The sequence below is a fragment of the Podarcis bocagei genome (assembly GCF_964188305.1).
Source record: "Podarcis bocagei genome assembly, chromosome: 8".
Classification (NCBI taxonomy): domain Eukaryota; kingdom Metazoa; phylum Chordata; class Lepidosauria; order Squamata; family Lacertidae; genus Podarcis; species Podarcis bocagei.
Genome location: NC_138133.1, coordinates 76,932,281 through 76,954,998, shown reverse-complemented (window position 1 = coordinate 76,954,998; position 22,718 = coordinate 76,932,281). Strand labels below are relative to the sequence as shown.

Below are 22,718 nucleotides of genomic sequence, written 5' to 3'. Positions count from 1 at the left end.
TAAATTTATTGTTCTATTTATTGAAAATGACATTAATATATATATATCTAAAAACACACTCTTTCTCCCAACCCCTTTACAAAACAGCTCACCAGCGACTTCAGTTCCATCAGCTGTGTTAAAACATTCCCCCCCTTTAAAAAATTGCCCCTCCTCACTTGAGCCCAAGCAAGTAATGGGGTCTGTGATGGTTTGGCAGGGATCGCAAAGCCAGCTCAGCTTCTACACCCCGATTTAAAAGACTGCACTTGAACCACTGAGCATCTTTCGAGCTGAGTAACAGCAGGCAGACTTACGGATGCTTCACAGCACTCTCCTAATCATAAGTTTATAGCTTCAGTATTGTTTGAACATTTACAGAAGACTTAGATTGTATGGCGTAGACTTGTGTTTGCTTTGCTGTTTCTATAAAACGTGGAACTACTTTTTTATGAAAGGTGGACCAAGAGATTTATAAGGTTTGCTTTCTCACCTATCAAGCGGGTCAGTCCACATCCTTCAGAGCAGGATGCAAACAGTCCAGGCTAAACTTAAAGTGGAGAACTGTACAAAAATGGGGCATTTGCCACCCAGAAGCCCATTGAAATATTCTGTACTGGGGCTCCACAATGTATATGCTTCATAAGTAGAGCAACCTTTGAATGCTCATGTGAATTAGCTCCTAACATCACCTTTACCTCCACACAAGTCGATTTCAGCTAGCTAACTAGCGCAGCACACATTTCAGTTACAACTTCTGTCCTGTTGCAAGCTACTTTTTAAGTATTAGAAGTTTTTCCTTTTGTCAGGACACTCTGAAACCCCCGCAGGAACCAGTTCATAAGTTGAGACCAACAGGAGAAAGAAAAAGAGACACTAATCTTCCTGTGAATACAAGTACCCAGTGCTAGCCTAACCGTGAAGTGGCATAACAGCAGCCAGTGCCTGCTTGTGACATTTTGGCACCTGAAGCAACCCCCCCAAATGGCACCCTGCTCTTCACTAGGGAAGAAGGGGTGAATGAAGATCTACATCAGGAATGGGGAGGGGGGCAGAGATTGGCATTGGGATTTCCTCTGTGGATCCTGCTGCCTGAAGCAGTCGCCTCACCTGACCTCATGTGTGGGCCGGCCCTGATGTCCGTGATCCAGAATCTCCCACTCCTGGCCATATTACCAGCTGCTTCAGGGCAGGGGCGCCCCCTTGGCAACGTCATGCACCAGCAGAAGAAGGTGACGTGGTAGCAGACTGGGAGGTAGGGGTGTACGAAGTGGGGGGCAGAGGGGGCGGGCCACCCTGGGTACCACTCGGGGTGTGTGTGTGACAAGATGGCCCCTGCCTCCCCCCAGCTGTAGAGCGGCCGAGGGCGCATGCAGTCCGTATAGGCGCCACTCGTGCGCTGTCCATACAGGCTGCTGCGTATCCGTACTCCATACGGGCTGCCGCACATGCGCAGTCCGTATGGGATGCCACTTGTGCGGCAGCCTGTACGGACACCGTGCAAGTGGCAGCCCGTACGGAGTGCACATGTGCGGCAACCCCTACAATGGCCGCACATGCGCATTCCGTATGGGCTGCTACACATGCTCACTTCATATGGTCGCTGTGCAAGCGGCAGCCTGTATAGACACTGTGCAAGTGGCAGCCTGTATAGACACTGTGCAAGTGGCAGCCCGTACAGCTGTGGCAAGCAAGCAGCAGCCCGTGCGGCCGTCGCGCATGCGCACTCTGTACAGGATGCCACACATGCGCAGTCAGTACGGGATCCCACTCGTGCAGCAGCCTGTATGGATACTGTGCAAGTGGCAGCCCATATGGCGTGCACATTTGCAGTACGTATGGGATGCCACACATGCGCAGTACGTACGAGCTGCGGCAAATGCGCACTCCGGTCGCCGTGCAAGCGGCAGCCCATACAGACACTGCAAGCAGCAGCCTGTACAGCCGCGGCACGCGAGCGGCAGCCCATGCGGTCGCCGCGCATGCACACTCTGTACAGGATGCCGCACATGCGCAGTCCATATGGGCTGCCCCACCCCGGGTGCTGGAGAGGGTTCCTCTGCCACTGCTGGGAGGAGGGAGAGAGAAAGTTTGTGCGTGCATCAGCTGCAGTTGGAGCAGAAAAAGGATGAGCTGGTTCAAGGGGCAAGTGCTTTGCAAGGAAGAAGAAATAATAATAGGAAAGCATGTTTTCGCCTGCTGCAACTGTGATTGGCAAAAAATACGTTCCTCCTTAAAAACTGGCTGCAGAAGGACTCACGTGCCTAACTTGGGTTTTGTTTCAGCATTAAGATCCTTGGCCCATCACTCTGCAAGAAACACGCTGTGATCAATTCCTGGCTGCAGTTACCAGGGGGACAATAAGGCTCATCCAAGCATCTTGGCCCATGAATTTTACAAACAGTTTGTTCGGCAAGAAGAACGTGGAAACAAGCAAGCAAATACATGAAGCTGAGGAACAAGAAGTTTTAGTGCTTGCAGAGGTTCTAAGAAACCTTTATACTAATAAAAGAAACCCATGTTGAGCTGTTACATTTCTCCCCCAGGGACTAATATTACGATGGGGTGGCAAGGCTTGAAGAAAGATTTCAAGGGACTCCACAGGGAACTGAGCTGGGTCATTTACAGAACCAGATGGAAATCACATTGCATCTTAAAAGTACTTTTTCTTTCCCAAAAAGTAAAAAGAGACACCCAGCAGGGTAATATTGTTCGCTGCCGATTTCCACGCTTCGCTTTTAAGGAACTTTTCACATATTAAATATTCACCCCCTTTTGGAAATCGTCATCTGTTTTGTGTTTTCAATCAGCCGGCTCGGCGGAGCTTTCTATAGAAAGTGTTGTTATCCTGAGGACAGTTGCCATGGCACACACAGTTCGTGACGGACATCACAGGGTGCCTGATGATGTTGCCTTCAGGACAGCGGAAATCCACGTGGATGGTTTTTGTGGCCCGGGGGGTGCAACAGCGTCCGTCACTGCAAATGCCACAATAACGGGGTTTATACAGGTGGATGCTGGTGCAGTTGTCGTACTTCAAGTGGACAGGTGTCGGAGACTTCTTGGTGCGGACGCACCTCTTCCCCTTCTAATAGGGAGAAGAAGACATGACACAACAGACATGCAAAAGTGAATAGTGACCTAGCACCGCCATGTCTGAAAGAAGCTTTGAGGGAGTGAAGCAGCGTCGTCTCCACCCCCATCGTTCAGCCCGGACACTGAGCTCCACCTCCGAGGGCCTTCTGGCGGTTCCCTCACTGCAAGGTTACAGGGAACCAGGCAGAGGGCCTTCTTGGTAGTGGCACCCGCCCTGTGGAATGCCCACCCATCAGAGGTCAAGAAAATAAACAACTATCTGACTTTTAGAAGACATCTGAAGGCAGCCCTGTTTAGGGAAGTTTTTAATGTTCGATGTTTTATCGTGTTTTTAATATTCTGTTGGGAGCTGCCCAGAGTGATTGGGGAAACCCAGCCAGATGGGGAGGGTAATAATAATAATAATAATAATAATAATAATAATAATAATAATAATAATAATATATTACTACTACTACTATTATTACTATTATTACTATTACTATTACTACTACTAGACTACCAAAAGCAATGAGGTAAAATCAAGGATAACCTTGCTCTAGGCATGCAATGAGCATTAGAAGCAAAAAAAAGTGTACTTATTTCACTAAATGCCCCTGCTTGATTGGCTGTGAGGGGAGAAGAGGCAGGCAAAATCGACTTTGGACAGATCTGCCACTAGCAACACCTTGGGAGGAGATGATAATAATAATAATAATATCACTAAGGGTGCTTAAGAAAGAATGTCCACCTTTCTCCCCTCCAAAGCCAGTGTTTTATGGTGCTTGCCTTCTGGGAGAAGTAGCTAGTGCAAAAGGACCATGCAGCAGGCTGGCTGTACGCAGGGAGAGTCTGATCCGTACCTTATCTGGCAGGTGAGCACTTTCGCAAGGCCGCACTTCACAGAGCCTGGTCTGTTTCACCATCTCGCACGCTGCGTTCTTGTTGGTGACCCGAGTGGAGAAGCCCATTCCGCAGCTCGTGGAGCACGCACTCCACTCTGTCGTCTGCTCAATGCAGTTGGAACTCGAATCGGATGCGTCGATCCCAAGGGTGGCTTCTTGTCTGTACGCTAAAGGGCAGGTGGTGGTTAAGAAAACAAACAAACCTGGGTTACTGCCAGGCTTCACGGAATTGGCTTCCTCCTCCATGGCAGTAAATAAGTAGATCAAACGAAAGGAAAGTCTTACCAGTTAGTTTCTATAATAAACACAGCGAGAGACAAAAGAAAGTGTCTCAGTGGAATGGCAGTGCTCCCAATTAAGGCTTACCACCCCTCCATCCCTATTAATCTACGCCACTCTTATGTCTAATAATCTGAGTTTGTACCACCTCTGTGCTTTCTGTTCTGCCACTTTCTGAGCTTTCTGTGACTTTGGAGAAGTGGGGTGAATGCTGTCCAGAGACTGTGAATCTGTTAACCCTCTCTCTTCCAGTGTTTCTTCTTGTAGCATGTTCCCCATCCAGTACTTCCCAGCTTCTGCCTTCTGAACTATGTCCCTCTGCAAACTACTGTTCTAAATCTATACTGTCCTCCTGCTCTTGGGAAGATTCAGGGTCAGGAGGACTGCCATTCCTCCTCATTGCAGTCCTCCTCAGCACAGTCCCTGTGCTTGACGTTGAAAAATTCCTAATATATCTTTGGCTCAAACGTTCATTGTAGCAAGCATTGCCATATTACTTTGGTACTTTGTAAAAGGTTCCCATTCCTCTTTAAAGTCAAAGTTATCCTTGTCCTGTAGTTTATGTGTCAATTTTGCCAGTTCTGCATAGTCCATCAGAGGCACGCATGTCTAATCATGGAGGCAGCAGGGACCCACCCTGGCTAGTATCAATAGCAGTTCAGTAGCCACATTTCCGTTTACAGCTTTTGTCACCAACATCTCCTTTAAAGGCTGTGCATATTCAGCATAAAGAAGTTAGCTTCTTACCACTTGAGGAAATTCCCAATATTTAATCAGCTAAATAGGTTATTTACATGAAACATATATCAGCTCGTTTTGTGTCTTCTTGACTATAATAATTCTATTGTCTCGTTTCAGATATTCACTACGCATGTTTTCCAAGCCTGTCCTCAAAGCCTCAGTGGTTAGCCATTTGCTTTAAGTAAATTCTCAAGAAGCCAAGTCTCTGTACCAGTTTCAATGCTTATGTAAGCTCAATCCTGGACAGGGGCGGATCTACTATAAAACTAATGAAGCTTATGCTTCAAGGTCCCTGATCTGGAGGGGCCCGAGATGCAACTCGGGTCCATGTTGCTTTAAAAAAAAATGGGTCTGTCGTTTAGTCGTGTCCAACTCTTCATGACCCCATGGACCAGAGCACGCCAGGCACTCCTGTCTTCCACTGCCTCCCGCAGCTTGGTAAAACTCATGCTGGTAGCTTATAGAACACTGTCCAACCATCTCGTCCTCTGTCATCCCCTTCTCCTTGTGCCCTTCATCTTTCCCAGCATCAGGGTCTTTTCCAGGGAGCCTTCTCTTCTCATGAGGTGGCCAAAGTATTGGAGCCTCAGTTTCAGAATCTGTCCTTCCAGGGCTGAATTCCTTAAGAATGGATAGGTTTGATCTTCTTGCAGTCCATGGGACTCTCAAGAGTCTCCTCCAGCACCATAATTCAAAAGCATCAATTCTTTGGTGATCAGCCTTCTTTATGGTCCAGCTCTCACTTCCATATATTTCAGCGATCCCGGAGTTTGAGTCAGTAGCACAGATTGTGTAAAGTGTTGCAGTAAGTTGACTAATGACATTTCCCCACCTTTTAAACAGAGATCAAGAAGAATAACAAGGAGTTTAGGGAAGTACTTGTGCGGATACCAAAAACGTAAACTCCCGGAAAATTTGTGGCGGGTGATCTGTGGTGGAACAATCCCATTGAAGATGATAACAGTGGTTAATCCAGACCTCACTGCTGGTTGTGAAGGGGGACCCCATAACAGCTCAAGCTTCAAGGCCCCCCTTGGAGGAGTGGGGGTACACCTCTCAGCTTAACCCGCATCACAAGGTTGGTGCAAGGGGAGAGTGTGTGTCAAAGGTGGGGAGAAAAGGCCCATGCATTTCAGCTCCTTGGAGGAAAAGGTAGGAATAAAATAAACAGTTACCTCCACCTTCTGCATCTGTTTTTGTCAGGGCAACTACGCATGACGCTCACCTTTCAGCTTTGCCAGCAATATCTGCTGCGTAAACTTCCATCATAGGATTTCAGCTATGCTTGTTTATGGTTTGCCCAAACGTAATAGAACTTGATTTCTTTATGTCTGGGGCCATAAAGTAATTCCACTAAATAAAATTATTACTTGCCAATTTTTAAAACCCACGCACACTTATATAGGCAAACTCTTGCCCAATGATGAGAAAGGACTTCCAGAGGGTTTATTACACTGTCCCATTGACATCATGGCATGCTCTTTAAGCTGTAAAAAATGTAAACATTACTAAGGTTTTATGGGCAGGAGAATCAAGAGATAGGAAACCAACTGGATGTGACAACCGTGAGAAGTGACCTTGAGAAGGCTATGATGCCATAAGGCTTTTAAAAAGACACATTTGGACTTATGGCCTTCTTAAGGAGTCTGAGAAAGTTTTGTGTAAAGTTTTTTTGCTCCTCTGAAACCAATATAAAATTATGTTTCCTCATTCTCCTGTACAGAGCATGGTGTCCAAAAACACCATAGCCTCCCAGACCGACTTCAGAAAGCACAGGAGGATGTTTACTAAGTTATAAAGTACCTTACTCCATGGGGCAAGAAAACAGAGGCTGTTATCAGCATAAGCAGCATAGTGAAGTGGTATAATCAACAGTGCCACTTTGAATTACAGATGGGGAAAACCGAATGCTCACCTAAATTGACTCCTCCATGTAACACCATATAACACCAGTCCTAAAGAATCTTCACTGGCTCCCAGTGCCAACACAATTCAAAGTGTGGGTGCTGACCTTGAAAGCCCTAAACGGCCTCGGCCCTGTATGCCTGAAGGAGCATCTCCATCCCCATCGTTCAGCCTGGACACTGAGGTCCTCCTCTGAGGATATTCTGCTGGTTCCCTCACTGCAAGAAGCAAAGTTACAGGGAACCAGGCAGAGGGCCTTCTTGGTAGTGGCACCCGCCCTGTGGAACACCCTCCCATCAGATGTCAAGGAAATAAACAACTATCTGACTTTTAGAAGACATCTGAAGGCAGCCCTGTATCAGGAAGCTTTTAATGTCTGATGCTTTATTATTTTTTATATATTCTGCAAGCCACCAAAAGTGGCTGGGGAAACCCAGCCAGCTGGGCGGGATATAAGTAATAAAATTATTATTATTAAATTATTATTAAGCAGAACACTAGGAGGGGATAAGGCTGGAATTTCTCCAAGGTGGGGAGCACTGTAATAGCAAGCGTAAGAGTGGCCCAATTGGTGTGGGATGCCTTGCCGGGCCCCGGGCCCCAACATTGTACTGTTTTAGGCAGATGGGAAAGATGCAGCTGTTTCAAAACTGCCTGCAGCAGATTATTTTTCTGGTTTGTTCTGATACCCTTTCTCCCAATGGTGGCTGGAACAACCCAGTCAGATGGGCGGGATACAATAAATTTATTATTACCATTGTCATTGTTATTGCAGTACAGTGGTGCCCCGCAAGACGAATGCCTCGCAAGACGAAAAACCCGCTAGACGAAAGGGTTTTCCATTTTTCGATGCGCTTCGCAAGACGAATTTCCCTATGGGCTTGCTTCGCAAGACGAAAACGTCTTGCAAGTCTTGCGATTTTTTTCGCTTCCCCCCCTTTTGCTAAGCCGCTAAGCCGCTAATAGCCTTTTAGCCGCTAAGCCTCTAATAGCCGCTAAACCGCTAATAGCGCTAAACCGCTAAGCCGCTAATAGGGCTGTTTCGCAAGACGAAAAAACCGCTAGACGAAGAGACTCACGGAACGGATTATTTTCGTCTTGCGAGGCACCACTGTATTGTGGTTTTCATCTTTTAATTTGTTTTCTACCTCATGGGTGGGTTTGGAATGGGGGGGGGGTTTAGTATATTTAAGATTGATGTGACATCCTGGTTCATCGGCTGCCCTTTGAGTTGATTTTGGAAAACTAGGAAAGAAACATTTCAAAGGAAACACCTTCTGTTAAGTTAAAAAGGTAAAGGTAAAGGACTCCTGACGATTAAGTCCAGTCGCAGATGACTCTGGGGTTGCAGCTCTCATCTTGCTTTCAGGCTGAGGGAGCCGGCGTTTGTCTGCAGACAGTTTTCCCAGGTCATGTGGCCAGCTTGACTAAGCTGCTTCTGGTGCAACGGAGCACACGGAAACACTGTTTACCTTCCCGTCGGAGTGGTACCTATTTATCTACTTGCACTTTTGAGCACACTTTCGAACTGCTAGGTTGACAGGAGCTGGGACAGAGCAACGGGAGCTCACCCCGTCGTGGGGATTCGAACCACCGACCTTCTGATTGGCAAGCCCAAGAGCCTCAGTGGTTTAGACCACAGCACCACCCGCGTCCCTACTGTTAAGTTAGGCCATTGCAAAAGAACCCAGAAGAACTAGCTTTCGAACTCCCAGACAGCTCACCTGCCATTGCAAATCCTCCTACGTCCACATCTGCTTTGGGGTCGCACGACCACTGCTCACAGCACTCCTTGGGGACCTCGATTTTCCTTGGGAAGGGGCAGTCGGGCCCAGGAAGCAGCAAGTCGAGGCTGCAGAGGGGTATGCAGCCGATCTGCCCATCTTGGCAAGTACAGTGGTATTTGCAGCTCGGCTGGAATGTTTCGCCACTCCGGTAAATAATCCCATCGAACACACAGTTGTCTCCTTCGAGGTCTGAAGCAAAGAAGGGAAACATTCGAGCTGTGTGAAGACCTAGCACACACCAGAGCATGCATATAGCTATGAAAGGAAACCCTGTGACACAGAGAGTCAGAAAAGAGTTTGTTTGGAAGGCTCGCAGGTCAACTACGGCAGACCTAGGCCTTCTCCAGCTGTGGGTGCACTGTGGTGTTGTGGGTAGAATGCTGGACTAGGACCTGGGAGACCAGAGTTCAAATCCCCACTCAGATGTGAAGCAGTTTGCGTGACCTTGGGCAAGTTGCTGTCTTATTTTTACAGCAAACCTGTGAGGCAGGGTTAGTCTAAAATGGGGACTAGGAAAACCATGTATGTCACCTTGAGTTCCTTGGAAGAAAGGTGGAATATAGCTCAAATGAATAAAACCTTATTTGCATTCTTGGGAGTTTCAAAGCATTTTCATACAGGACACTTAAAGTTTCCTCTTTTAGATCTTAATAGGGACTGCAGTGTATATATTTTATTTTAAAGATTTATATGCCACTTTTTATCTTCAGAATCTCCCAAATGGAGTATCTAGCTGTTTTTGGACTACAATTCCCATCATCCTTGACCACTGGTCCTGCTAGCTAGGGATGATGGGATTGTAGTCCAAAAACAGCTGGAGACCCAAGTTTGGGAAACCCCGCAAGCAGCACAGAATAGAATAAACTAGGGGTCCCCCAAATTGTGGTCCATGAAGCTTCATTTACGTGCTTTGTGGCTGAAGACAAGTGATGGTGCGTGCATCTGTTGTATTAAATATTCATATTGATTTTGATTTTATTTTTCATTATGGTAATGCAAGAAGATATAGCACATAATAAAAAAGCAATTAAAATGAGATTAAAAAATAATATCACATCTAACACTGAGCACTGCAATTGCTACAACAGGCAGAAAAATCATTAAGTGGTTTGCCAAGACCTCCAGAGGTCTGAGAGGGAGAAAAGTCTGAGGACCCCTAGAATTTGATACAAAACATCTCTTGGATGGGGATGGGGCAGCAAAAGGATTCTGGGACACTCTCTGGAGCTCCAGCTGCCAGGCTTATGGGTACTATTTATTTACATATAAATAATTTCCACCCCTCTTTTTAGCTACAAGGGATTGCAGATGATTTTTTTTTTAAAGCAGCCCCTGCCCTCAGGGACTTGCGATCAAAAGGAAAAGCGAATGAGGAGGGAGAAGGAAAAAAAAGCAAACTCAGAAACCCAACCTTAAAATAACAAAAATATTCTCATGACAAAGTTGGAAACTGTTCAGGGAAAGAAGATATCCTGCTTTATCACTACCCAAAGGAGTCTAAAGCGGCTGACAATCTCCTTTCCCTTCCTCCCCCACAACAAACACTCTGTGAGGTGAATGAGGCTGAGAGACTTCAGAGAAGTGTGACTAGCCCAAAGTCACCCAGCAGCTGCATGTGGAGGAGCAGGGAATCGAACCCGGTTCCCCAGATTACGAGTCCACCGCTCTTAACCGCTACACCACACTGGATCTCCAGTAGTGGCCCTGCTTCCTTTCTGCTCCACTTCTGGACCCCAACAAAACAGCTACTGCAAGGTGATCACTGAACAAAATTTCTCAAGACGTCTGGTCCCCCAGCAGAGCTGATGGAATAGCATTCTTCCCTTCTCTCCTCTGTGCAACCTTAGGGCAAATATTCCTATCCAGGAAGTCTTCTGCCAGGCAGTACCTGCTCCTCAGGGTGGGGCAACGCATACAAGCTGGAAGGAATGCAATTCCCTTCTCATGTTTAGATAGCAAGACAGCTAAGAGATTGACTTCTTTTCTAAATTCTGCATCATCTCTTGCAAACATGAAAAAATCAGAGCAAACTATCGCCTATGAGCATGTTCTCTGTCTTTGATAACAAACACAACCAAAGTGTTCCCAAAATTAGACTGGTCATGTTAACCAAATGGTTCCAGAGATGGTTTCAAGCCAGGTCGTTTTCTTATATTGTTCCTTCCATTAAATGTCCTGCACTAAGTAGTATGTAGGTTAAACCACAGAGCCTAAGACTTGCCGATCAGAAGGTTGGTGGTTTAAATACCCGCGAGGGGTGAGCTCCTGTTGCTCGGTCCCAGCTCCTGCCCACCTAGCAGTTCGAAAGCACGTCAAAGTGCAAGTAGATATATAGGTACTGCTCTGGCAGGAAGGTAAACGGCATTTCCGTGTGCTGCTCTGGTTCACCAGAAGCGGCTTAGTCATGCTGGCCACATGACCTGGAAGCTGTACGCCGGCTCCCTCGGCCAATAAAGTGAGATGAGCGCCGCAACCCCAGGGTCGGCCACGACTGGACCTAATGGTCAGGGGTCCCTTTACCTTTCCTAAGTAGTATAACACTTTCTTTACCAAAGCATTTGAAATAAGAAAACCAATCCAACTCAGAAGCAGCTCTGCAAAATCAAGAAATCTGCATTTCCCTCCTAATTTGAGTTCAGTTCAGATTTTAAGTATGCAATCAGGTTTTTTTTAAAAAAATAATGAAATAAAATCCCTAAAATATGGCCCAGTTCACACAACTATAAAACAGGGCTCATTATATTATGAATTAGCATTATTTGTGAACGTTTGTCAGGATATGGCTTGCTTACTGCAAATAAACCATGTACTGAAGCCATGGTTTGTTATTGACTTAGAAACCTTGGTTTGTTTGGCCTCCCCATTCCAGATGCTCAACAAGCTACAAAGGCATGAACACTTGGAAAGCAAACCCAACTTTTTTTGGGGGGGGGTGTCCATGGTTTGTCTGATCATCTGTGGAACAACTCATGGTTTACTTGTGGCTTGTTAAACAAGCCACGGTTTAGTGTTATCTGTGAACCAGGCCAATGCCTTCAAATATCTGTATTATTTAATCTGTGGTTATTCAGAATCCCTTCCCCACTGCTCCTTTTTATTCCTTTCAGTTCCTTGTTTTTCCCAGGATCTCCTTATCCTTTACACCCTCTGCTGTGTCACTGCTTCTGCCTCCATCCTCAGCAAATCCCAAGCTTTGTACAATTTGTCTTCCTTTCCAACCAGCATGAATTTAAGGATGCTAACTAGACTCACATGTTTGTAGTGTTCCAGTTGCAGATTGAAGCGTTTTTGCATGAAATTCTTGATCTCCAGATTGGAAACCGGGTCAACATTCCTCAAAACATGCAGCAAATACATGTTACAAACACAAGATACATTCCAGAGTTGTGAAGTCATCAAGTATTTGGAGCCGGGAAGGAATCTAGATTATGCACTGGGATGTCCACATCTGACTAGATCCTGCTCAGTTAAGGCATATCATACAAAGCTCAGCTGTGGACGCTTTTAAGTGGTATTAATGAAACCCATCAAGCCATCCCTGTGTGACAGAATGAGGAAAGGAAGCCTCAGCACGAAGTTGTTCTACTTTAGGTTCTTGCACCAGCCTCCCAAGTAGTTGTACACAAACCACGCTCAGCTCCAGCCCCCTATCTGACCATAAGGACAGCTGCTGGAAGAATAGATAGATAGATAGATAGATAGATAGATAGATAGATAGATGATAGATAGATTACACATATTCTGCAGCTCCAAGCAGCTCAGAGTGGCACCAATGACTGCACCAGTGCCCATTATGACTGGTGGGGTGGCAGGTAAGGAGGCCCACAGTAGGTGGCGCCAGAGCAAATGACAGACAAAACCAGCTGATTCTACTTTTGTCCCCAGCTGCCTCCTACAAGGGCAACACTGAGATTAAAGAGGAAGCGGACAGCCAGGTTGTTGGTAGGGAGGCAGGAAAGTAGGGGTTGCCTGAGGTTGCTGAGGCAGAGTCCCACCCCACTTTCAGACCAGCCTCTGCTGCTCCCCATCCATTCTATCCTCCTGAGTACTCTACAAGGCAGGTAAGGCCAAGAGAAAGCAATCAGCCCAAGTTCACCAGGTGAACTTCTAAAAGGGGTGAAGGATTTGAACCTGGGTCTCACCAAGACACTCTGCAAATGCCAAGTGTTGCTATTAACGTTGCAAATTGTCCACCGCTAAGAATCTGTCTCCTTTTGCACCTGGTCACACCATTCATTACACAAATACACTTTCCCTCATTACTGAGAGGAGATATGAGATCCATCCATCTTCAAAGTTCTCAAGGGCTGTCATCCGGAAGATGGAGCAAGCTTCTTTTCTCCTGCTCCGGAGGGTAGGATTTGAATCAAGGGCTTCAACTTACAAGCAAGGAGATTCCAACAAAACATCAGGAAGACCTTTCTGAAGGTAAGAGACAGGGGGACAGTCTCCCACGGGAGGTTGTGGACTCTCCTTCCTTGGAGAATCCTCTGGAAAAACAATCTCTCAAAGGACCTGTTGATGGCATTTTACCATTGTACTGTTGAAAGTGTATTAACTTATGGTCCGTGTGTGTGGTTTGGGAGCTGCACGGTCAAGGAAAAAACAATGCTGTCCAGGGTTGTAAAGACTGCGGAGAGAATAATTGGGTGCACTCCTCCCACCTGGGATCAAATCTATGCTTCCAGGTGCCGTAAGAAAGCTGCAGACATAGAGAAGGATAGTACGCACCCCAGAAATGATCTCTTTCAGCTTCTGCCTTCTGGAAGAAGGTACAGGGTTATAAAGACTAGGACTAGCTGCCTGAGAAACAGTTTTTATCCAAATACGATTTTGGTTTTAAACACAGTGTAAGGTAGTCTCTGTGGGAGTATATTGTTTTTAATTATGGGGTATCAGAGTTTTTAGGGGGTTAACCAGGCTGGGATAGGAGGCTTGTTGGTTTTTGAAAGTCTATTGTAGACTTTTTCCAATTTCGTTGTTCTGTATGGGACAATGACAATAAAGATCACCATATCATAAAAGCAGATGTTGGATGACCATCTGCCATGGATGCTTTAGCTGAGATTCCTTCATTGCAGGGGGTTGGACTAGATGACCCTTGGGGTCCCTTCCAATTCTACCATTCTATGATCTTCTACCATCAGAGGAAGGCAGAAAGCCCAGGTTTCATTCCCTGGCATTTCCAGGCAGGATTTGGGAGAGAACCCTGCCTGAGAGCCATTGCCAGTCAGGAAAGACCATATAGCACCAATGGTCCTAGAATCACGGATCCCATGGTCATCTAGTCCAACCCCAGGCCGCTACACCATCATTTTAGAAATTAAGTAGTGATGTATGGAAGTGAGAGCTGGACCATAAAGAAGGCTGATCACCGAAGAATTGATGCTTTTGAATTCTGGTGCTGGAGGAGACTCTTGAGAGTCCCATGGACTGCAAGAAGATCAAACCTATCCATTCCGAAGGAAATCAGCCCTGAGTGCTCACTGGAAGGACAGATCTGGAAGCTGAGGCTCCAATACTTTGGCCACCTCATGAGAAGAGAAGACTTCCTGGAAAAGACCCTGATGTTGGGAAAGATGGAGGGCACAAGGAGAAGGGGATGACAGAGGACAAGATGGTTGGATAGTGTTCTGGAAGCTATCAGCATGAGTTTGACCAAACTGCAGGAGGCAGTGGAAGACAGGAGTGCCTGGCGTGCTCTGGTCCATGGGGTCACGAAGAGTCGGACACGACTAAACGACTAAACAACAACAGTGGGGGGGAAACAGAGAGAGATCGAGGGCGGGAGGACATGTCCCCCCCCAAAAAAAAACCAGCCACTTACCCACGCAGACCCCCAAGCCAGCCTCGCTCCCTGCGTCCCGGTGACAGAGGAGGGCGCTGCTCTCATCGCAGGGCATCAGCCGCGAGCAGCTCTCCCCGCGCTGCCGAGCGCACGTCGGGCAACAAGCGCAGCCGTCCAGCACCGTCGGCACGCCGGGGGCGCAAGCGGGCGGCTCGGCGGGGCAATCGCACGGCAGCCGGCACTCGGGCTCCTCGTGGCCGCGCACCTGGAAGGGAGGGGCGGGGAAGGAGAGAGATACAAGCACCGTCAGCAAAGGCCCTTCGTCGTCCCGCGGGTCGCACGTCGAGCGAGCGGAGGGACTGCGCCGCTGCTGCGCGCAAGCAAGCAAGCCGCATTCACCTTGCACGGGAGGAGGAAGAGGAAGAGGAAGGGGAGGAAGGCGTGGCGCAGGGCGATCCTGACTCCCCGCGACGGCGCCGCGCACTCCGGCTCCGCGCTGCGCTCCGCATCCCCCATCGCGATGGATGCGCATCGCCACACGCGCGCATCCGTCGGGGCAGGTTATATACAGCGCCTCGGCGCTCCTCGCCCTGCCATTGGACGGTGCCGGGGCGACTTGGGTCCAATCCCAGGCCTTGGTGTCAAGTTCGGGGGAGGGGAGGGGCGGGAGGTGATCAGTAAATGATCAGCAGAGGTTCTGCTCTCCCGTGTAACGGTGGAAACGCGCGTGGTACCTGCGATCAGGGAATCGACGCCTCTAATTTTCCAAAGGGGAGCTCGTCCGTCGTTAGGGGAGGGGGGGAGGCGGCGGAGTAGTTCCTGAGAGCTAAAGTGAAAGTACACTGTGGCTAAGACGTTGGGTTTGAAGATCTGGGAAATCCAGAGGATGGGAGATGTTCCTGCTCGGTGAATGAAATGGCCAAGCTGCTCTACACAGTGTCGGCCCAAGAGGAGAAAGGAAACACATGCAACCAGAGAATAATAACAATTTATTATTTATACTCTGCCCATCTGGGCGGCTCCCGACAGAATATTAAAAACACAATAAAACATCAAACATTTAAAACTTCCCTAAACAGAGCTGCCTTCAGATGTCTTCTAAAAGTCAAATAGTTGTTTATCTCCTTGACATCTGATGGGAGGGCGTTCCACAGGGCGGGCGCCACTACCAAAAACTCTGCCTGGTTGCTTGTAGCCTCACTTCTTACAGTGAAGGAACCGCCAGAAGACCCTCAGAACTGGACCTCAGTGTCCAGGCTGAACGATGGAGGTGGAGACGCTGCTTCAGATTTACTGGACCGAGGCCGTTTAGGGCTTTAAAGGCCCGCACCAACACTCTGAATTGTGCTCGGAAACGTATTGGGAGCCAATGTAGGTCTTTCAGGACTGGTGTTATGTGGTCTCAGCGGCCACTCCAGAAAACCCCCAAACGGCACAGAAATGGCAGTCCTTGCAAACTCCACCAGTGCCAACCCGTCAGGAATCAAGCCCATGATGCAATTCACAAGGGAGCCAAGGAACTTAGGATGGCAGGAAATTCTCCCAACAAGGGATGGGTAAATCTGTCAAGTTAAAGGCTTCTCTCACTTTCTCATTTTTTCCAACCTAAATTTCAGTTCTCCACAATTCCACATCAGTTTGGGCATTTTCTCCGTTCAAAGGTCCTTGTGAAAACCCTTCAGCATTTTCACAAGACTTTCTCCCCAAATACATAACTTTCTTTGCAGTTTTGCCTAACGAACATGTTTTTTTTTTTTTTTTTGCAAAGCAATCTCCCCTAATATAATGCATGTTTGTGTGTTATTTCCACCAGTATATGCACATGGCCTCTTCATCACCCCACACAAAACAAAGAGCAGATCTTTCACGGTCTGTTACTGTATTGGAACTGCTTTTAAGATTTTTTGTTTGTTTTATAACTTGGTTGTTTGCTGCCCTGAGATTCTTTGGGGGGGGGGAGAGTAGGATAGAAAACTAATAAATAAATGTTAACATGCAAAATGATTCCCCAATCCACCAGCCCCAGGGCACAGCTAGTGATGACCAAATTCCTCTATGCTCCTCGCGCTCCTAGATATATATAATATTTAATGCACCATGCAATTTCCCCCAGGCTTTGAAGTTGCAATTTAAATCCTGCTGGCTGTTTTGTGGGGGCGTTTTTTTTCATAGCTTATTTGGTTTCATGTTTTGCTTTGTAATTGTTTAAGCCTTTTGGTAAACCATTCCAAATGAAAGGAAGCACAAAAGTCTTCTAACAAATGAAACACTTGTTCAATATTGAGCTTAAGTGGATTCACATGTAATAATTAAGAAGAAAAAGCTTGTGGACAGTACGACTGAACTAGAATTATCCATTCATTTCACACACACACACACACACACACACACACACACACACACACACACACCTTCTTTCCTACAATAGTCCCAAGATATCTTGTGGGCTTTCATAATGGTTCCAAAACCACAAAACAAAACAGTAGGTCTCCCTGAAATTTCTCAGAACATAATTTTCTGTGTTCTCTTGTTCTCTCTCTCTCTTTTTGAAAATCTCCTTTCTGGGAGATGCTGTTGAAGTGCTGGAGACTTCTAGTGTTCTCTTGCTGGAGATTTTCTGTGTTCTCTTGTTCTCTCTCTCTCTCTCTCTCTCTCTCTTTTTTTTGAAAATCTCCTTTCTGGGAGATGCTGCTGAAGTGCTGGAGACTTCTAGTCTTTCCCTGGAGAATATTCAATGAATGTTGTTGTTTAGTCGTTTAGCCGTGTCCAACTCTTCATGACCCCATGGACCAGAGCACGCCAGGCACTCCTGTCTTCCACTGCCTCCCGCAGTTTGGTCAAACTCATGCTGGTAGCTTCGAGAACACTGTCCAACCATCTCATCCTCTGTCGTCCCCTTCTCCTTGTGCCCTCCATCTTTCCCAACATCAGGGTCTTTTCCAGAGAGTCTTCTCTTCTCATGAGGTGGCCAAAGTATTGGAGCCTCAGCTTCACGATCTGTCCTTCCGGTGAGCACTCAGGGCTGATTTCCTTCAGAATGGAGAAGTTTGATCTTCTTGCAGTCCATGGGACTCTCCAGAGTCTCCTCCAGCACCAGAATTCAAAAGCATCAATTCTTCGGTGATCAGCCTTCTTTATGGTCCAGCTCTCACTTCCATACATCACTACTGGGAAAACCATAGCTTTAACTATACGGACCTTGGTTGGGAAGGTGATGTCACTGCTTTTTAAGATGCTGTCTAGGTTTGTCATTGCTTTTCTCCCAAGAAGCAGGCGTCTTTTAATTTCGTGACTGCTGTCACCATCTGCAGTGATCATGGAGCCCAAGAAAGTATTTGATGAATAGGTTTACCTAATTTCACCCTCCATGAATTTTGGGTCCTGTTTTAATCTTGTTTCAGATTATTTTAATATTGTCTGTGGAAGCAATGGGCGTGGCCCCTAATCCTTCCTGTTCTCCCCTTTAACACAAGCCTTCCTTCATCTACCAGTAGGAATTAAAAATGGAGTTTCGTTCAGAGTTAAGTGATCCAAGATTTCTAAGAGAATTTTCTGAAAGAAACAGTTGGAGAATTTCACCTCTCCCCACCAAGAATATTCAACAAAATGCCTCTCTGCTCCCTATGCACATACAATTGGGCCACCCACCAATAGCATATTCTACTACCTTTTTCACTAGTACAAGAATTAAGTGCTTCTGCAGGGGGGTTCCCCCCACTCTCCTCACCCTTTACATGCCCCACACCGTCCCCCAAATCTGCTCCAGTGGGTTGGGGGAAACCCCAGAACAGATTTAGGGGGTGGAGAGGGGAATAACATTCCATCTTGCAAGAGGGTACTTCTCTTGCTGACATAGCCCTAGCCCTAGCACTACGGTGAATAAAACCCAAGAAGAATTTTGCAAGGCCATTTCTCTCAGCACGGAAACAAAAACCCAAACAGCTCTTCCACATCCATTTTCTGTTGAGCAGCCTCAGAACTAGTGAATGGCGCCAGGACTGCTAATCACAAGAAGTATTTCCCCCCCTTTAAAAACTGCCTTTTCTTAAAAGATTCCTCTTTGAGAAGAGGTGGAAATCACGCATCAGTCATTTGTGAGATTCCTGGCAATGGGAATCCAGATTCCAAGCCACAGCGTTGCCTTACCCAACCTAAACCCCATCTAGATCCAGAAGTGAATATTTGCTTCCTTGACTTGCCTCCATCCATAACACATCTGAGCTAGTGGTGATAGTTCTGAATCAAGCCGTGCCAAAGGATTAGAGAGCAAAATCTCTCTAGCCTGTCTTAGGAAATAAATGTCTCGCACGCTGTAATTTATTGCTGGTCTAAATATCTGTTTCAGAACTTTTCAAGCTTTCTCCTCCTCACATCCTAAGAGGAAGAGGTGAAGGTGGACCCGTATTCCAAAATGCCACAATATCAGGTATAAATCAGCATTTTGAAAGAGCTCTCCAGATGTTGCTGGACTACAGAACCTGCAGCTCTCCAGATGTTGCTGGACTACAGCTCTCCCCAATCCTGACCATTGGCCATGCTGGTGGTAGCAGATGAGACCTGGAGTCCATTAACATCTGGAGGGCCATAGGTTCTCCATCCCTGATTTAGTCTAGGACTATGTTTCCAGTAGACATCAGCCAGACACTTTTGGAAAGCTTATAAACAAAGCAAGAAAGCCAACAGCCCTCCTTTGTTGTTTGTCCCGGTATCAGGTATTTAGAGATACCGTATTTTTCACTCCATAAGACGCACCTGACCATAAGACGCACCTAGTTTTTGGAGGAGGAAAACAAGAAAAAAAATATTCTGAATGAAACAGTGGATGTATGATTTTTGTGGTTCATGCTGTGGCCACAGACATTTGATTTGACAGTGAGTTTGGGGTAGCCCAATGCAAAAATCCTGAGAATCCATGTGGACCTGTGCTTTGTAACCACGTTTTTGAGCCATTGCGGCCCCACGAAACAGTGGATGCCTGGGTTTTTTTTGGTGCAGGCAGTAGCCATGGACATGCTATGTGATCTGATGGTGAATTTGGGATGACCCAATGCAAAAATCCTGAGGATCCATGGGCTTTTACCTCCCCCTCCCAGGCAGCCTCCTTTATTTCTAGCATCCCTTATCTCTCTCCCCGATCAGCAAACGATCAGCGGCTTTGTTTCAACACCCACTTCACTCTTTCTAAAAAAATAAAAAAGCACGATCTGCTTTTTGCCCCCGGGCAATCCGGCTCCAGGGACCACGCATTCGCTCCATAAGACGCACAGACATTTCCCCTTACTTTTTAGGAAGAAAAAAGTGCGTCTTATGGAGCAAAAAATACAGGTATGCTGCCTCTTAACATGGAGGTTTCATTGAGCTATATCATCACATAGCAAACGTAGTTCTTCGGCTGCTCAAATGGCACCATCCATGCACAAGGGGAACGTATCAGAAGGGTAGGAGAACACCAAGTTTTGCAGAAGGAGAAGCAATATTTAAGTGGGGAAATGCTAAATTGGGGGTGATGACCAAGCGTGCTCAGTGGGCACAAAATGCTGGCTGGTTATTGTAGAGCAGGATGGGAAACTGAGGTGGGAAAGGGCATAGCTGGCTGGCTAGAACCCTGACAGGAGAATTCAATGTGGCAGCATTTTGTTGTAGGTCCCACTTGAGATGGTTCGTAGTGTGGGGAATATGCAGTCAAATCTAACAGTGCGCATTCATGCTAGTTAGTATGGAAAGGGGTTAAGACCCACAGAGTTCTAAATTACTAGAGTAGACTCTGTGATGTCACATCCCCTCTTCTTCAAGGAGGGAGGAGGTATTATTTCTTCCTCTCTCTCTCCCTCTCCCTCTCTCCTTCAAACTAAAGAAGTTAAGCAGACTTCATGAGGCAGAAGCTCCTGTGCCCACACTCCATGGTTGAAGATATATTGCATTTTGTAACCAAGAATACCTTGCCTGTGTTGTTTCTGCTGTAGCATTGACGAATGCATGAGTGAGACCTTTGAGTACTGTGAGTAAAGCATTTTAACTTACGAAACATTGTGGTCTATTCACTCCAAGAGGGGTAGAGTTGAGGGAGCACATTTTAAGCACTTAATACTGAGACATTTAAAGGCTTAACAACCTATATTTTCTGCACTTTGCACACGCTGCATAGATCTGTGTTCTAAACTCCTCTGGGGGGCTGTCTTGGATAAAGAGTGAGTCAAGGTCCACACTTTAAAAATAAAATCAGGCAGCCAACCGTTTTTTCTTTGCCGTTCCCCACACATGTGGGAGTTCAGGATTAATTGGAATCCCCCCGTTATTTCCCAACATAATGTAGACACTTCTTCACACATCACATTATTAAGCTATAGAATTCGTTCCCCTAGAAGGCTGTGGCAGTCACCAATTTAGATGGCTTTAAAAGAGGATTGGGTGAATTTGTGGAGGAGAGGGCTATTCATGGCTACTTGAAGCCACTGATCAAAGCCATTGTGCTTGGATCTTGTTTGGTGGTTTTCCAGCAGCATCTGGTGGACCACTTGGCCTGGTCCAGCAGGTTCTTTTTATGTTCTTATAAGTCAACTCAGGGGCTCATCTTCCAGCATCATAACTTTTGGAAGATGAGAATCATTTTAGGATGCTAGACAGCATCCTAAAAAGCAGAGACATCACCTTGTCAACAAAGGTCCGTATAGTTAAAGCTATGGTTTTCCCAGTAGTGATGTATGGAAGTGAGAGCTGAACCATAAAGAAGGCTGATCGCCGAAGAATTGATGCTTTTGAATTATGGTGCTGGAGGAGACTCTTGAGAGTCCCATGGACTGCAAGAAGATCCAACCTATCCATTCTTAAGGAAATCAGCCCTGAGTGCTCACTAGAAGGACAGATTGTGAAGCTGAGGCTCCAATACTTGTGCCACCTCATGAGAAGAGAAGACTCCCTGGAAAAGACCCTGATGTTGGGAAAGATTGAGGGCACAAGGAGAAGGGGACGACATAGGATGAGATGGTTGGACAGTGTTGTCAAAGCTACCAGCATGAGTTTGACCAAACTGTGGGAGGCAGTGGAAAACAGGAGTGCCTGGCGTGCTCTGGTCCATGGGGTCACGAAGAGTCGGACACAACTAAACGACTAAGCAACAACAACAATTCAACTCAAATCATTGCACAGAAAACTAGCAAAGGGGTAGATTCCAGCCAAGCTAGCCCCCCGATGTTCTAAATGGAGGGAACTGGTACAGTCCAGGTACTGTGGTACAGTGAGCTTGGTAGAATCACAGTGAGAGCAAGTTGTTGCTTGTATCTTTGCAAGTTGTTAGTATTTGCTAGGGGTGGAAAGGGAAGTTGAGTTGTGCTCAGAGGAAAATTGCAGGGGGCGAGGAGGGGGGGAGATGCTTCTAATTCAGAAAGAATGTTGTTTCATATTGATAGTTTACAGGTTCAGTTGCATTTGGAACTTGACCATCTCCACCTCCAGTCCCCAAACTCTCACAGCAATAATAATAATAAAATAAATGCTGTGATTTACAAGGGAAAAAAGTCTCCTTGGCTGCCTCTTCTGTAAAAGTTTTTTTTACTACCCTTGTTGACCATAAACCAGAACTATGTGGCCAACCAAATGATGGTTTTGGCCCAACATTTTTTTTTTCAGGACAAAAAAAGAGAGAAAAGAAATAGCATGGAATTGTCTTGGCTTTAGAAAAAGAAGAAGAGAAAAGGAGTTTCGCTGGAATGTTATTGCCATGCCAAGATCAATAGGTCTCTTTATAAATAGCTCTGTGCAAATGTATGCCTTTGATGCCTATTTCAGTTGAATTTAGAATACTTAATGTGGAATTTGCCTACAGATGTTTACTGCTATGGGTTACATATAGACTATGATGTCTTGTTGTGCTTTCAAACATATTTCACACAAATTCTCCTTCTTTCCAGGGGGAGAATTATGACTGCAAAACCCAGCTCCATTGGCTCACAGCTGGGATCAGTAGCTTCTTGACTCCTCCTAGCCCTTCCCATCCTGGCTACATAAGAAGTGGGAGGTGAGCTAGCAAAGCCCACTCCCTTACCAGTTGAGGGCAACTGCAATTTGACCACATCTCTTAGAACAGCCTCCATCAATGGCTGCATCTGTGGGACAGCTGAGACATCAAAGCACCCTCCATCAGCCTGGCCTATGAGCCAACTGTCCCTTGGCTCCTCTCCTCCCAGAGATGGCTGTCATCTCAGTAACCAAACCAACCGTTTGTTATAACGACAGCTTCATGGAACGTAAGAATTGATATCT

At 46.5% G+C, this 22,718-nt stretch overlaps 1 protein-coding gene and 1 long non-coding RNA gene across 2 annotated transcripts; one reads left to right on the top strand and one right to left on the bottom strand.

Moving 5' to 3' along the window:
• CCN3 (cellular communication network factor 3) lies at positions 1-14,997 on the bottom strand. The gene is made up of 5 exons (XM_081204962.1): positions 14,859-14,997; positions 14,499-14,724; positions 8,609-8,860; positions 3,918-4,126; positions 1-3,067 (listed from the first exon to the last, which is right to left on the bottom strand). The coding sequence occupies exons 1-5, from the start codon at positions 14,973-14,975 to the stop codon at positions 2,786-2,788; spliced, it is 1,086 nt and encodes a 361-aa protein (XP_081061088.1). The 5' UTR covers positions 14,976-14,997; the 3' UTR covers positions 1-2,785.
• On the top strand, positions 12,400-22,693 carry LOC308593144. Its single transcript, XR_014010779.1, has 4 exons — positions 12,400-12,732; positions 18,805-18,885; positions 20,314-20,457; positions 22,367-22,693. It is a non-coding gene; the product is annotated as an uncharacterized lncRNA (long non-coding RNA).
• The last annotated feature ends 25 nt before the right edge of the window (positions 22,694-22,718 follow it).

Bases quoted from the DNA above. Each gene is read 5' to 3' on its own strand.
- CCN3 (XM_081204962.1), bottom strand. From the start codon at position 14,975: ATGGGGGATGCGGAGCGCAGCGCGGAGCCGGAGTGCGCGGCGCCGTCG. The intron at 14,725-14,858 runs GTGAATGCGGCT...CCTCCCTTCCAG, and splicing joins TCTTCCTCCTCCCGTGCAAG to GTGCGCGGCCACGAGGAGCC. The intron at 3,068-3,917 runs GTACGGATCAGA...TCTCCCTATTAG, and splicing joins GTGCTCACCTGCCAGATAAG to AAGGGGAAGAGGTGCGTCCG.